Source organism: Pristis pectinata, chromosome 10, assembly GCF_009764475.1.
Source record: "Pristis pectinata isolate sPriPec2 chromosome 10, sPriPec2.1.pri, whole genome shotgun sequence".
Classification (NCBI taxonomy): Eukaryota; Metazoa; Chordata; class Chondrichthyes; order Rhinopristiformes; family Pristidae; genus Pristis; species Pristis pectinata.
In genome coordinates this window covers 35,258,708-35,272,359 of record NC_067414.1, presented here as the reverse complement: position 1 = coordinate 35,272,359, position 13,652 = coordinate 35,258,708, and the positions used below count along the sequence as shown (strand labels likewise).

The following is a 13,652-nucleotide window of genomic DNA, read 5'->3' as shown; positions in this document are numbered from 1 at the left end:
GTAGGTGATTCTATTTTACTCATTGTTCTGTGTGCACTTGCTTACTGATCTGACCTGAGACAATTTCTCAGTATAACTGCCTAAAGTGACTTTAGGACAAACTTGCATAAATATCAGTTGATTTGATGGAAACTTGCTGAAATGTGTCATTAAATATTTAATGGGATTTGGGAATAAACATGCCACTTCTCCTTGGGGGGGGGGGGGGGGGGGAAGCAAATTTATTAAAATTTGTTATTTAGCCAGCTACATTGGCAGAATGGTAGATGGGTAGACCCAATAAGATGGCCATTTATTGAAATCATCGGTGGCTTGTTATTTTAGTTATAACTACATTCTTACATTTTTCAGCTTCTCTGACCTTGCAGCTGTTGAGAGTTTACTTGATGCAAGAGGTGTGCAATATTCTGCAATTTAACAACAATTGTGTTGTTAAGTCATCAAATGCAGCTTTTGCTACATCAGTATTGCATATCAGTTATTAGAAACAATCATGAACTATATTTAACTGGAATTTTTCTGGAGCTGAACTTTGACCAACATTTCTTTAAGAGAACATTGCTAATCACTTTCTGATCAGCATTGTTTAGAAATGCAGATATCTGAAAACAGAGAGATTCCAGGTATGGTACAACTGAAACAAAGGTTGTAACACAGTAAAGGAAGATGTAGGAAGGAGGCAAAGAGTGAAAGTGTGGGATCAGCTATACAGGGCAGTAAGGTTTTCCATTCAGGTCCAAGAGTGTTATATGTGTTTATCAAGACACTTCATTGATATGTTAAAAAAAATGCAATAAATTAAAGGGTCTATAATGCTTGGCAAGAGTTTATCCCAATCAAAAAAAAAGGATTCCATGAGAAAGAGGCACAATCCATGGTTAACAAATGAGGCAAAGGATGATGTTAAATTGAAAACTAGGGTATACAAAGTGGCAAGGGCTAGTGGTAGACTAGATGAATGAAGTTTTTAAGATATAGCAGCAGAGCTTTTTGTTTTAAGAAAAAGAAGAAAGCATATAAGAAAAGATATGAATTTTGAGAGAACACTTGCATGCCGTGTAAAAACAAATAGCACAAGTTTCTATGGATATATAAATAGAAACAGGATGACCATGGTAATTATGGGGCTTCTAGAGAACAAGGCTGGTGAATTAATAACAACAAAGAAATGGTAGATATGTTGAGTACTTTTTTTTGCTTCAGTCTTCACCATGGAAGACACTGCTAATATCTCTAAGATATCAGACAGGCTAATTTCATATAACATGTTAGAATATGCAAAAATTCCAATTACAAGGGATAAAGTATTAAACAAATTCAGGGGGCTAAAGGAAGACGAGTCGCTAGGACCCAATGGACTGTACACTAGGGTTTTAAAGGAAGTGGCTGCAGAGAAAGTAGACCCATCGGTTGAAGATTTTCATAACTCTGGCTGTTTGTTGATCTTCTGGTTCCTTCCCAATGTGACTCCCTTGTTCAAAAAAGGAGAAAGGCAAAAAGTAGGAAACTATAGGCCATTTTAACAGCTATTATTGGCAAGGCACTGGAGTCAGTAATCAAAGCATATGGTTAATCATTTAGGAAAGCTGAATATAATCAAACCTAGTCAACATGGTTTTATGAAAGGTAAGTCATCTTTGACAAATTTGCTCGAATTCTTTAAGGATGTAACAGGGAGAGTTGATAGAGGGGAACCTGTAGATGTTGTCTATTTAGATTTCCAAAAGGCAGGCTGATGGCTAAATTAAAAGCCCGTGGTAGCAGAGGATTTGTGTTAGAATGAATTGAAAACTGGCTGTTTCATTTAAAACAGAATAAATGGGTCCTTCAGATTAGAAGATGATAACTCGTGGAGTATCGCAAAGATCAATTCTTTGCCCACAATTGTTTACTGGTTACGTTAATGATCTAGGTCTGGAGAAAGGAACAGTATGTAAGATTTCCAAATTTGCAGATGAAATGAAAATGCGTGGAAGGGCATGTGATAAGGATACTGTGATTCTGCAATGGGATATAGATTGAGTGAGTGGGCAAAAGAATGACAACTGGAGTTAATGTGGGGAAGTGTGCGGTCAAGTGAGAAATCAGAAGTTGGATTATCATTTAAATGGAGAGTGATTGCAAGTGGGTGAAGTACAGGGGGATCTAGGTGTTCTAGTGCATGAAAGCTAGCAGACGGGTCCAGCAAATAGTTAAGAAGGCAAATGGCACTTTGGCCTTCATTGCAAAGGGGTTGGAGCTTAAAAAAAATTATGGCAGTTTTGTTGCAACTGTACAGGGTATTGGTGAGGCCTCACCTGGAATACTGTGTACAGTTTTGGTCCCCTTAGTAGCAACATTGGAGGCAGTCCAAAGGAGATTCACCAGGCTAATTCCTGGGATGAGGGATATCCTACCAAGAGAGATTAAGTAGTTTGTATTCCTTGGAATTTTTAAGAATGAAGGGCGACCTTATTCAAACATAAGATGCTATGGAGCATGACAGGGTAGATATTGAGATGTTTTCACTGGTGGGAGAGTCTCAAACAAAGGGACGTAATAACAAGATAAGGGGCCAATCATTTAAAATTGAGATGTATAAAAATTTCTTCTTGCAAAGGGTGGTGAATCACTGGAAATCTCTACTCCATTGGGTGGTGGAAGCTGGATCATTAAAAGTATCAGAGTATTAGAAGTGAAGGTGGACAAATATTTGATTGAGGAATAGCAGGGTATGGACAAATGGCTTGGAAGAGGAATTGATGCCAGCATAGTTCAGCCATGATATTAAATGGCAGGGCAAGCTTGAAAGGCCTAATGGCCTACTTCTATTCTGTATACAGCTGCATTATAGTCCCTTCTTGAAGTTGTACAGTAAGGTGAGCCTGAGTCAAGAATCAGACTGGCAACAGTGAAGCACAGGATTGAAAGCCACAAGGTGTGACACATGACTGTTATCATACTACATCCTGCTGCAAGTGATGATATCCAGAGACTTCGGGTAACAACCATTCAGCTGCTTGGTTGTGCCACCTTGGCTCTGACTCTTATTGCCATAGAATCTGCAGGTGGCAGGAGTCTTTGCAGAACCTTGCTCCTTGTTCTGCTCTTGGAATGTTGGACTAGCTATTTGTGAAAGTCTCAACGCTAGATCAATCCTGAAATATCCTCCAATTTTTGCACAACCAGATGAACAACACTGGTCAATCAGAAGTCTGGCAGACTCCTGATTAAAAATGAAAATCATTCGATAATAAAACAAATGTATTTGTTGTGGGTCTGACATTTCCCCAGTGTCTCTGTTACTATCTCCCTAATGAGTATATTTTAAAGCCGCTTCCATTGGATGTTGTCTGGTTTGCTTATAGCTTTTTGATTAAATTTATGTTTCTACAATTTTTTCGAAATGGGGATGGAGGTGAAGAAATACTGTGAAGGCAATACCTCTCGAGCAGAGTCTTACTAAGACACCTGGAGCTGGCACCTTTGATTGGAAAGCCAAAATTCAGTTTGATTCGGCAGTCACTTTAACCAATGACTTGTGCAGCAACTGATTTGCCATTCCCCTACAACCAGGACTGGTGGAAGTTGCTTTCACTCATGTGTAGCTCCACTATGATCTCAAGCTGATCTGGTATAAATTCACAATTTTAAGATACCATGATTTAGAGATGTTTATCTCAATGAAACAGCTTGAGAGCAAGGTGGTCAAACCCAGATTGATCTCTCCTCTGTTCTGGTGTTCAAGCTGCCTATGTTATGCAGCATGCTGCTCTATCCCTGCGTGCTACTCTGCCACTACTGCTTGCAGGTTTATTAGAGCCAATCAGTCTGAGCACTAAGAGTGACTGAAGCCTGGGAGTATCCACTAGTAGTACTGCACAAACTTGAAAGGTGGTATTGGTGCCTGTCATGCTTGCTACTGGTAGTTCCCTAAAATGCCTTGATGGTTTATTCAGACCCAAGACTAAAACGTACCAGGACCAGGAATGTGTGATGCCACCCATGATCATTCCCAGCCACTCTCAACATTGATAGTGGCTCCATACAATGAATGATGGGACCCCAGGAAGTACAGAGGGATCTTGATGTATTTGATGAAGGATCCCTAAAAGCAGCAGTGCAGATAGATAAGGTAATTAGGAAGACGTACAGATAATTGGCTTCATTAGCTGAAGCTTGGAATATAAGAGCAGAGAGGTTATGGTACAACTATATAAACTTCAGCTAAGGCTGGAATACTGAGTGCAGTACTGGTTGCCACATCATAAGGAAGGTGTGATTGCACTGGAGTGGATGTGGAGAAGATTCACTGGGACATTTCCTGGGATGAAGCATTTTCAACTATGAGGAGAGACTGGATAGGTTAATTTTGTTTTCTTGGAACAGAGCAGGCTAAATGAGAACCAACCTGCTTAAGATGGTATATTAAATTTTGAGGTGTGCAGATCGTGAGAAACTTTTCCCCATAACAGAGGTGACCATGACCAGCGGGCATAAGTTTAAGTGAGGGGTAAGAAATTTCTAAAGGATTTGAGGAAGAATTTTCAGTATGGTTGAAACCTGGAATTTTTGGGGAGTAGTGGATGCAGGTGTTGTTATAACATTTAAGTATGTAGATAAATTCTTGAAATGTCATGGCATAGAAGGCCAAATGATGGAAAATGGATATACTGTATGAATGAGTTCTCAGTGACTTGCACAGACACAGTTGACTAAAGGGTCTGTTTCTTTGCTGTTTGACTGTAACTCTGTTAATGGTTTGTGAAAGAAACTCATGTTTGACTTAATCTACTGGAGATCTTTGAGACTGTGACAAATAGAATAGATTAGCAAGCCAGTGGCATGTATTTAGTTTTACAAGGCTTTTTGATAAGGTCTGTGCAGGAGGTTGATCCAAGTGGTTGGAGCGCAGAATTGCAGGTTAATGTACTGATATGGATTATCAGTATCCATATAATTTTATACAGAAAATAAAGAGGGACAACATATGGATCAATCTTAGAATAGCAGACTGTGACTGATGGGGTACTGTAGGAATGGGTGCTTGTACTTTTGATGTATAGAACATAGAGCAGTACAGCACAGGAACAGGCCTTTTGGCCTACAGTGTCTGCGCCAAACATGATGCCAAATTAAGCAAAATCTTCCTGCTCATGATCCAAATCCCTCCATTCCCTACGTATTCATGTATCTATCTAAAAACGCCACTATCCTATCTGTTTCCACCACTACCCTGGCAACCCATTCCAGGCATCTACCACTTCTTTGTGTATAAAAAAAAGCCTTGTCCCGCACAGCTCCTTTAAGCTTCCCACCCCCCCGCCTTAAATGCATGTCCTTTGCATTAATATAAGCAATTTGGCTGAGGTGGTCATGCTATAATTTCAAGTTTGCTAATGCAAACTTAGGTGGGATTGCAAATGTGGAGGAACGTGTAAAGAGACTTCAAGGGATGTAGGTATGTTGATGAGAGGATAAGAACATGGAAGGAATATAATATGGAAAAATGTGAAGTTATCTATTTTGGTGCACAAAACGAAAGCAGAGTTTTATTTTTAAACGGTAGGATGTTGGGTAATGATGTTCAAAGAGGCCAAGGTATCCTCGTACACAGGTTGCTGAAGGTCAACATCAGGAGTAAAGACTCCTTGCTGCATTTATATAGTACATTGGTGAGACCACACCTGGCATTTTATGCACTGGTTTTAAGAGTTTGCATGATGAGAGTGAGTGAGTAGACTAGGCTTGTATTCTCTGGGGATTTGGAGATCTCATTGAAACTTGTATATTCTTAAGAGCTCAACAGACTGCATGCAGGTGAATGTCCCATTTCTTTTCCTCCCCACCCTCCCTTGCTGAAATATCTAAATGTTAAAATGTTCAAAAAAAAACCTGACACCAGTTTAGTCGACTGTTCAAAGTGGGTATCTTTTAAGGGACAGTTGGGGGTGGGGGGAGGAATTGTCTACTTGTCTAATAAATGGAAAGTCAACACAGGTGTTTTAAAGATGCGTCATGTTTGACTGACTTGTTCTTGAATGAATGAGTACTTAAGATGTACGGTTGATGTGTATGTGAACTTTAATAAACGTACAACCCAGTGTGTGTGAAGTTTAGCAGGAGATTTAATAGACACATTGAAATGAAAGATCTTGAAATATTAAGTCTTCAAATCATTTTGGGTACTGGTGATTCTCTGTCATTCTCCCAATTGGCAGTACCTCACTACAGACTATAATCATAGAGATTTTTTTACTCTAGGAGAGGCGATATCTCTTTTAGTGAAGAGCAACAAGATCCACAAATAAATGGTTTTCCCAGATTGTAGCCTTCCCTAAGGTTTGGTGACTAATGGATTGCACTCGTGTGGTGCGTGGGATTCCACATGTCAACCCACTGCTGTTCAACCAGAAAGATGATCACTCTCTGTACATCCAGGTTCTGTGACCACCGGCAAAGGATTCTTTTATGGCCAACATCATTCATTGAGGAAGGTAGTGTGATTCTTTCATCTTTGGACATCTGCTTAGTTTGTCATGTTTCAACTGCCACACAAAATGGGGAAAACAAATTGCTGTCTCCTCTATCCTTGGCTCTTCACTCTATTCATGATTCTGGTTGTGTTGGAGAGTGAAGTTACAGCTACAGAAAAGCTTTATGCTTGAGTCTAGTGGAAATGCCATTGCTTTCCTGGATAACTTGAAGCACCCTGTAGTACTCTCGAGTTAGTGCTTGGTTATCTGTGCAGACTAAATCTGGCAATTGTGGGGGCATAACCTTTGCTTCCTCTGAAGCCAGAGAAAGAAGGTGGTGGCAGCTGGTGATGAAGAATGTTGCCAGGTACAACTTCTTTTTCCCTGAAAGTTAGGAGTAACACTTAACTATTCAGGGAAAAGAGAGGTAACTAATGCTCAAATGTGGAAAACATGCCACCTTTTGAATTAGGAATGGTAAATGGCAAGTTATCATTGATCCTTTTTACATGATGGAAATCTCACCACTGCTCCATGAGATTGACTTGTCATTACTATTGCTCATTTTTCCCACCAATATCTGATCACCATTGGCCAGAAGATGACCTTGATTGGTCCCTTAACACTGAATGCAAGAACATCCTTTCAGAGAACTTGCACATGAGCCATGCTTTCCTCTGGCCTTCATTTGAGTTTGTGCTACACGAAGTGCTGAGTTTATCGTTTACTGTTTGTAAAGTGCATTATCTGAACTTGTGGATGCAAGGGTTACTTGCTCTCATACTGTAGTATCATTTTCTTGACGGTTCACCTGCAAAGGCTGATGAATCAATTGAATAGTTATAGCACAGGAGGAGGCTGTTTGACCCATGTCCATGCTGGCTCTCTACCAGAGCAACTCTCTAGTTCTACCTACCTCCCTTTCAGCATTGCATTGCAATTTTTTCTCCACCATACACTTAGCTAGTTCCCTCTTGAGGGCCCACATTAGAAACTACTTTCACCATAACTGCAGGCAGTGCATTCCAGATTCTAACCCCACAATGTGTAAAAGAGTTTCCTTGTGTCACTCTTAATTACTTTCCCTTTATTTTCCCTTTATTTTATACCCAAGACCTCTAGTCCCCTGCCAGGGGGAACAGCCTCCTATCATCCACTCTGCCCAAACCCCTCATCATGTATACCTCTTATCAAATCACCCTTCAGCTTTTTCCAGTCTTAAGCTGCTCTAATCTTGCAACTGTATTCCATTGTTTCAGCAATCATTCCCATAAAACTTTAATGCCTTCATGTCTTTCTTGCAAGGTGGCAAGCAGTATTGAATAGTACTCTAGTTGAGGCCAGACCATTATTAAGCTTCAGAATAACTTCATTAGATCAGTCTATTGATAACACCCAGTCTTTTGCCTGGAATGACAACTGTTCCTTTTTGCAGAGACCTTCTGACTGTTGCCAGCATTTTTCTATTTTTATTCCAGATTTCCAACATCTGCAATTTATTTTTGATTGTCTTCACTCAAAATTGTAACGTCATACCACTTACTCAAGCTGCCCTGCCACTTTCAATGATATGTGTACACATACTTTCCAGTCCCCCTGTTCCTCTATCCTTTACTTCATATTGCTTGTTCTTGTTCTTCCTACCAAAATGCATCACCTTTCATTTCTCCACATTCAACTTGCCCTGCCATACATTTGGCCAGTCCACCAGCCTGTTTACATCCTGCTGTAATTGGTCACTAACTTTGCAGTACAACTGCGAAATTTTGAAATGATTAGCTTGCCATATCCATGTCTAGATCATCAATATAGGTGGCCTCTGCATTACAGGGTGCTTGTATTCCTAGAAAATGGTCTGTATCACAGTCTTCCATATGTAAAGCCATATCATCTGCCACATGCATCAAAAAAAAGCTTGAAAAAAAAGTTTTGTTTATTATTTTAACTTTTTGATATACAATGCCTATGAGAGAATTTTATTCCATTCCACAAATTATTGGGTAGTGATATCTAAATTCTATAAGGGCTAATTTCTGTTGTCTTAACAGCCAATACACAGCGGTCACCTATGTATCAAAAAACAAAGACCTAATACTAATTGCTGGTTAACACCACCAGTTACCTAGCTACACTCTGGAAAAACAATAATTCGCCATGATCTTGTGTTAACTGTTACCAAGCCAACTTTTGCAATCCAACTTTATCCTTTATATTCCATTTGCTATCAGCTTTGCTGAAAATCCTGTAATTTGGCACCTTATTTTTTTAAAAAAAAGCTTTCTGGAAGTCCATTATATGACATTGATTGCATTACCCTATTCAAAACAGAAATCAAATTGGTTAATTAACAAATCCATGCTGGCTTGACACTTGATCTAGTTTCCTCCAGGTGACTGTTGATCAATGTTCTTAAGTTTTTCCACCATTGAGGTTAAACTGATTGGGCTGCAGTTGCTGGGCTTATCTTTACTCCCTTTTTTGAACAAAGGAGTAATACCTCAACCCAAAATGTCAACTGTTTATTTCCCTCCATAGGTGCTGCCTGACCTCCTGAGTTCCTCAGCATTTTGTGTGTGTTGCTGCAAATTCCAGCAACTGCAGAATCTCTTGTATCTCCATATTTATTACTTTCAGTCCTCTGGCAGCACCCTCGTTGCAAAGATTGTTGGAAGATTGTGGTTAGTGCCTCCTTGATTTCATCCCTTATGCCCCACAAAATCTTAGGAAATGTTTCATCCAGACCTGGTGAACATAAGTACAGAAATTCAGCTACTTTGTTAATTAAATGCTGGTAAATGGGATTAGTATAGAGCAACAAAACAATCTGCTGGAGGAACTTGATGGATCAAGCACCATCTGTGTGTGGGGAGGGGGGAGTGGTGGGGGGTGTTGCAGCTAATAATTTGAACACTTGAATTCCCACTCATGTTGGTGGCTAACCTTTCCTGTATGGTCTTTGCCATTTTTAATTTTCACTTTCCTTCTGATTTTGTAAATTGGTGTGGTTCTCGCTGATTTTACGACTTGTCATATGTAGCCTCTTTTGCCTCAAGTGTACCTGAACTACCTCTTAAAGGTAGACCATTATTCTGTTTAAAATTTTGTCTGTCGACCTTCGGTTCTGGATGACTCTGGCCAGAACCACTCATTCCATGGAAATTGGCCTTCCTTCAATAATTTATTTTTACTTGGGGATTGCTCCTCCTTTTCTACAGCTAACCTAGATCTTGTGTTATGATCACCAAGTCCTAATTGTTCTCCCACAGGAACTTATGCACTTGACCCACCTCATTCCCTATCCAGATCCAGCAATATCTCTTTCCTTGTTTAAACCTGAGAAATACTACACTAGAAAAGTGAAGTTGGTATTTATCTCTGTGTAGGATATGTTTTTTTAAAAAAACATAAATTTCAAGGTAGATGTGTGATGAGGGAAACAATGTGAGGAGTAGATGCAAATGTACCATGTTAGATAATGTCTTCTACTTTGGGCATAGACACTCTGGAGGCCTAGCTATTGTTTGCCAGCAGCCTTTCCTGTATATGTCTGTGGGTACTGTAGCCCCTTACCAGTCTGTTGTGTGACCGTCCCTGTGTGGGAAGAATGTCAAGCTTTTGTTGTGTTTGATTATGGTTGTCATGATTGGATAACTGAAGTATGCAAGGCATGAATGTTGAAGTAACAGTAAATGTAAGAGATGTGATCAGTTGCTGTTTAAACTGATCTGTTTTCTTTTTGGCACTGCCCAACTTCTCGAAGCACATTTCTGATGATGTCTGGCCACCATGTTCCACATTCTCTATTTCAGCTCTTGGTGGGATATTGGAGCTGAACCAAAGGTGCTCTTTGCTGTCCACTTCCTCCTGCAAGTCCAAGTCAATGTTGATGAAACTGAGGTCTTGCTCAGACCAAGACCTCTGCTGTCATCATTCTTTTGAAACACTACAAAGATGTGGCTTCCAGAAGTAGTTGATTTAATACCCTACCGTTTAAAAGGGTGAATTCATGGCATGATTTAGCTCTGGTTGGTTTCAGTTGGTGCACGGACAACTAACTTCTTGCTTACCTGCACTGATGGTGAAAGCATTGTAATTGATACCTCCTGAAGTGCTCAAATAAGTTGCACTGATGGATGAGAATAAAATGGCAGGGGTCCTCTGCAACAATTTAGCACATTTTCCTGAACGACTACATTTCGAGGCTTGTCTTTGGTGTAAATACTTTCATCCCTAAAAAGAAATGCATCATCCTATCCATAGAATATACTTCCCTTTTTCACTTGGTTGTTACACCATTGTCTGGTAAAGAATCGGTGAAAGCAAGTTAGAACACTGTTTATTCAATAAAGGATATGAAGAACCTGCATGGATATGACAAAAGTGGGAGTGCTGTTTTCTTTGACTGGATGATTAAGGGATTCATTTGTTCTGTGCTGTGGTAATCTTGTACAAATATCAATAGGGCAGATACAGTAGTATAGCGGTTAGTGTAACGCTGTTACAGCACCAGTGATCCAGGTTCAATTCCGGCTGCTGTCTGTAAGGAGTTTGTACGTTCTCCCATGACTGCGTGGGTTTCCTCCAGGTGCTGTGGTTTCCTCCCACGTTCTAAAGACGTACGGGTTAGGAAGTTGTGGACGTGCTATGTCGGCGCCAGAAGCATGGCGACACTTGCGGACTGCCCCCCAGAACATTCTACACAAAGATGCATTGCACTGTGTGTTTCGATGTACGTGTGACTAATAAAGAAATCTTATCTTAAAATAAGACCATACTAGAGGTAATCATAATGCTATGTTACTTGGAAAATAAAAAAATATCATTATATCATTTCCTTTCAACATAAGGATATTTAAGTCAAACATGCCAATACCAATATTTTCACACCTGGTCTTCTATACATTGTAGGGAGTTGTCCCTCCAGTTGGGCCTGCATCTAATGCTCAACCAGTACCTGGATTTGGGATGGTAAGTAGAAGAGATTTTAATGGAGTCTCAATTTTATCACTTGTGACCTTTAAATGTACTTTATTTCAATGTGTATTTTTCTGACTTAATTTATTTTGCTATTATCAAGTACTGTCTGATTGGGGAAAAGTTGGTCATTGCTAAGTCCAATCCAATTAAATATTTAATATTATTTCCATCTAAGCCACCTGCAGGTGCAAATGTACCCATGATGCCTCAGCAGCCAATGATGTATCCTCAGCCTATGATGAGACCAGCATTTGGAGCTGGACCACCGGTAAGCTTTGTATCAAAATGTTTCGTAGTCAGTCAATGAGGTCGTTATTTCTGTCAAAAAAACTAGCAGGAAAATTATTTTTGGAAATATAGCTTGGTAGCACAAAAGTAGAAAGTTTGGTATTATAAATTTGATTCATTGTGCTGCCAGGGAGTTAAGGCAGTCACTGCTAATTGTATTGTTTTCACCCTAAGCCCAGAGCAACATATTCCTGCTGAATAAAGGAGAACTGCTTATTTTATCACATAATAAATATATAAAAATATACTCAAAACTTGGCTGTAGGTAAAATAGGTTCTGGAGATTTGTGTGCTAGTAACATTAGGAAGTTGAACTTCCAATTATTTTTAATTCCACATGCCATGATAGTGGTACTGGATATGTATTAAATTTCCAACACATTTTCTGGCTGCCCAAAACTCTGAAGGCGAAATGTTCAACCAATGATCAAATAACTACTATTTTGGTATTCTCATTTTGGACTCTGCATTAATAATTAAAGCTCAATTCCAGGCACCTGAATACACAATTATACTAAAATTTTATTGCAGTACTGAAGGTGCGTTTTGGATTTCTAATCACTTTCTAGTGATCAATGCCACCCCAGAATGTTTTTCTTTTAATAGAATATATTTATTTCAGTGCCACTGAAATACTTTGAGTCATCCCAATGTTACTGCATGGTTCTTCAAAGGAGTTTCTTCCTGGCTCTCAATGATTTCCAATTCTTAGGGATAAGATTTATGATTATTTGGTAAACCATGGCTTAATTAGGAACAGTCAGCATGGCTTTGTGAGGGGCAAGTCACGTCTTACTAACTTGATTGAGTTTTTTGAGGAAGTGATTGATGAAGGTAGAGTTTTGGATGTTGTCTACATGGATTTTAGTAAGGTGTTTGACAAGGCCCCAGATGGTAGACTCATCCAGAAGATTCAGATGCATGGGATCACAGTGACTTGGCCATTTGGTTTCAGAATTGGCTTGCTAATAAAATGCAGAGGTTAGTGGCCAACGGGACTTGTTCTGGCTGGAGATACATGACTAGTGGTGTTCCACAGGGATCCGTACTGGGACCTCTGCTGTTTGTGATATACATAAATGACTTAGATGAAAAGGTAGATGGGTGGGTTAGTAAGTTTGCAGACTATACAAAGATTGGTGGCATTGTGAATAGTGTGGATAATTGCCAAAGGATACAGTGAAATTTAGATCAGTTGCAAATATGGGCAGAGAAATGGCAGATGGAGTTTAATCCTGGCAAGTGTGAGGTGTTGCACTTTGGGAGATTAAATGTAAAAGGACAGACAGTACACAGTTAATGGCAGGACCCTTAACAGCAATGATGTACGGAGGGATCTTGGGATCCAAATCCGTAGCTCCCTGAAAATGGCTGCACGTTAATAGGTTAGTAAGAAAGGTGTATGGCATGCTTCCTTATTAGGTCACATCAGGAGTATTGGATTCCATCGCCCCATTATAGGAAGGATGTGGAGGCTTTGGAGAGAGTACAGAAGAGGTTTACCAGAATGCTGCCTGGATTAGAGGGCATGTGGTATAAGGAGAGGTCGAACAAACCTGGGTTGTTTTCTTTGGAGCGGCAGAGGCTGAGGGGAGACATGAGAAGTTTATAAACTTTTGAGAGCTATAGATAGAGAGCTGGTATCTTTTTCCCAGGGTCGAAATCCCTAATACTATAGGGAATGCATTTACGGTGAGAGGGGGCAAGTTCAAAGGAGATATACAGGACCAGCTTTTTTTACACATAGTGGTGGGTGCCTGGAATGCACTGCCAGGGGTGGTAGTGGAGGCAAATACAATAGAGGCATTTAAGATGCTCTTAGCTAGGCACATGAATATGCAGAGAATGGAGGAATGTGGACCTTGTGTAGACAGAAGGGATTAGTTTAGTTAGGCATTTAATTAGTTTGGCACAACATCGTAGGCTGAAGGG

General features: G+C 39.9%; 1 protein-coding gene across 1 annotated transcript in view; it reads left to right on the top strand.

Annotated features, from left to right (window-relative positions):
- The window catches only part of snap91a (synaptosome associated protein 91a), a 140,151-nt gene that overhangs the window by 117,296 nt on the left and 9,203 nt on the right, over window positions 1–13,652 (top strand). The window contains exons 27-28 of the mRNA XM_052024472.1: window positions 11,364–11,423; window positions 11,608–11,700. Of these exons, the coding sequence (XP_051880432.1) occupies window positions 11,364–11,423; window positions 11,608–11,700 (153 nt within the window). The remainder of the gene's footprint in view (window positions 1–11,363; window positions 11,424–11,607; window positions 11,701–13,652) is intronic.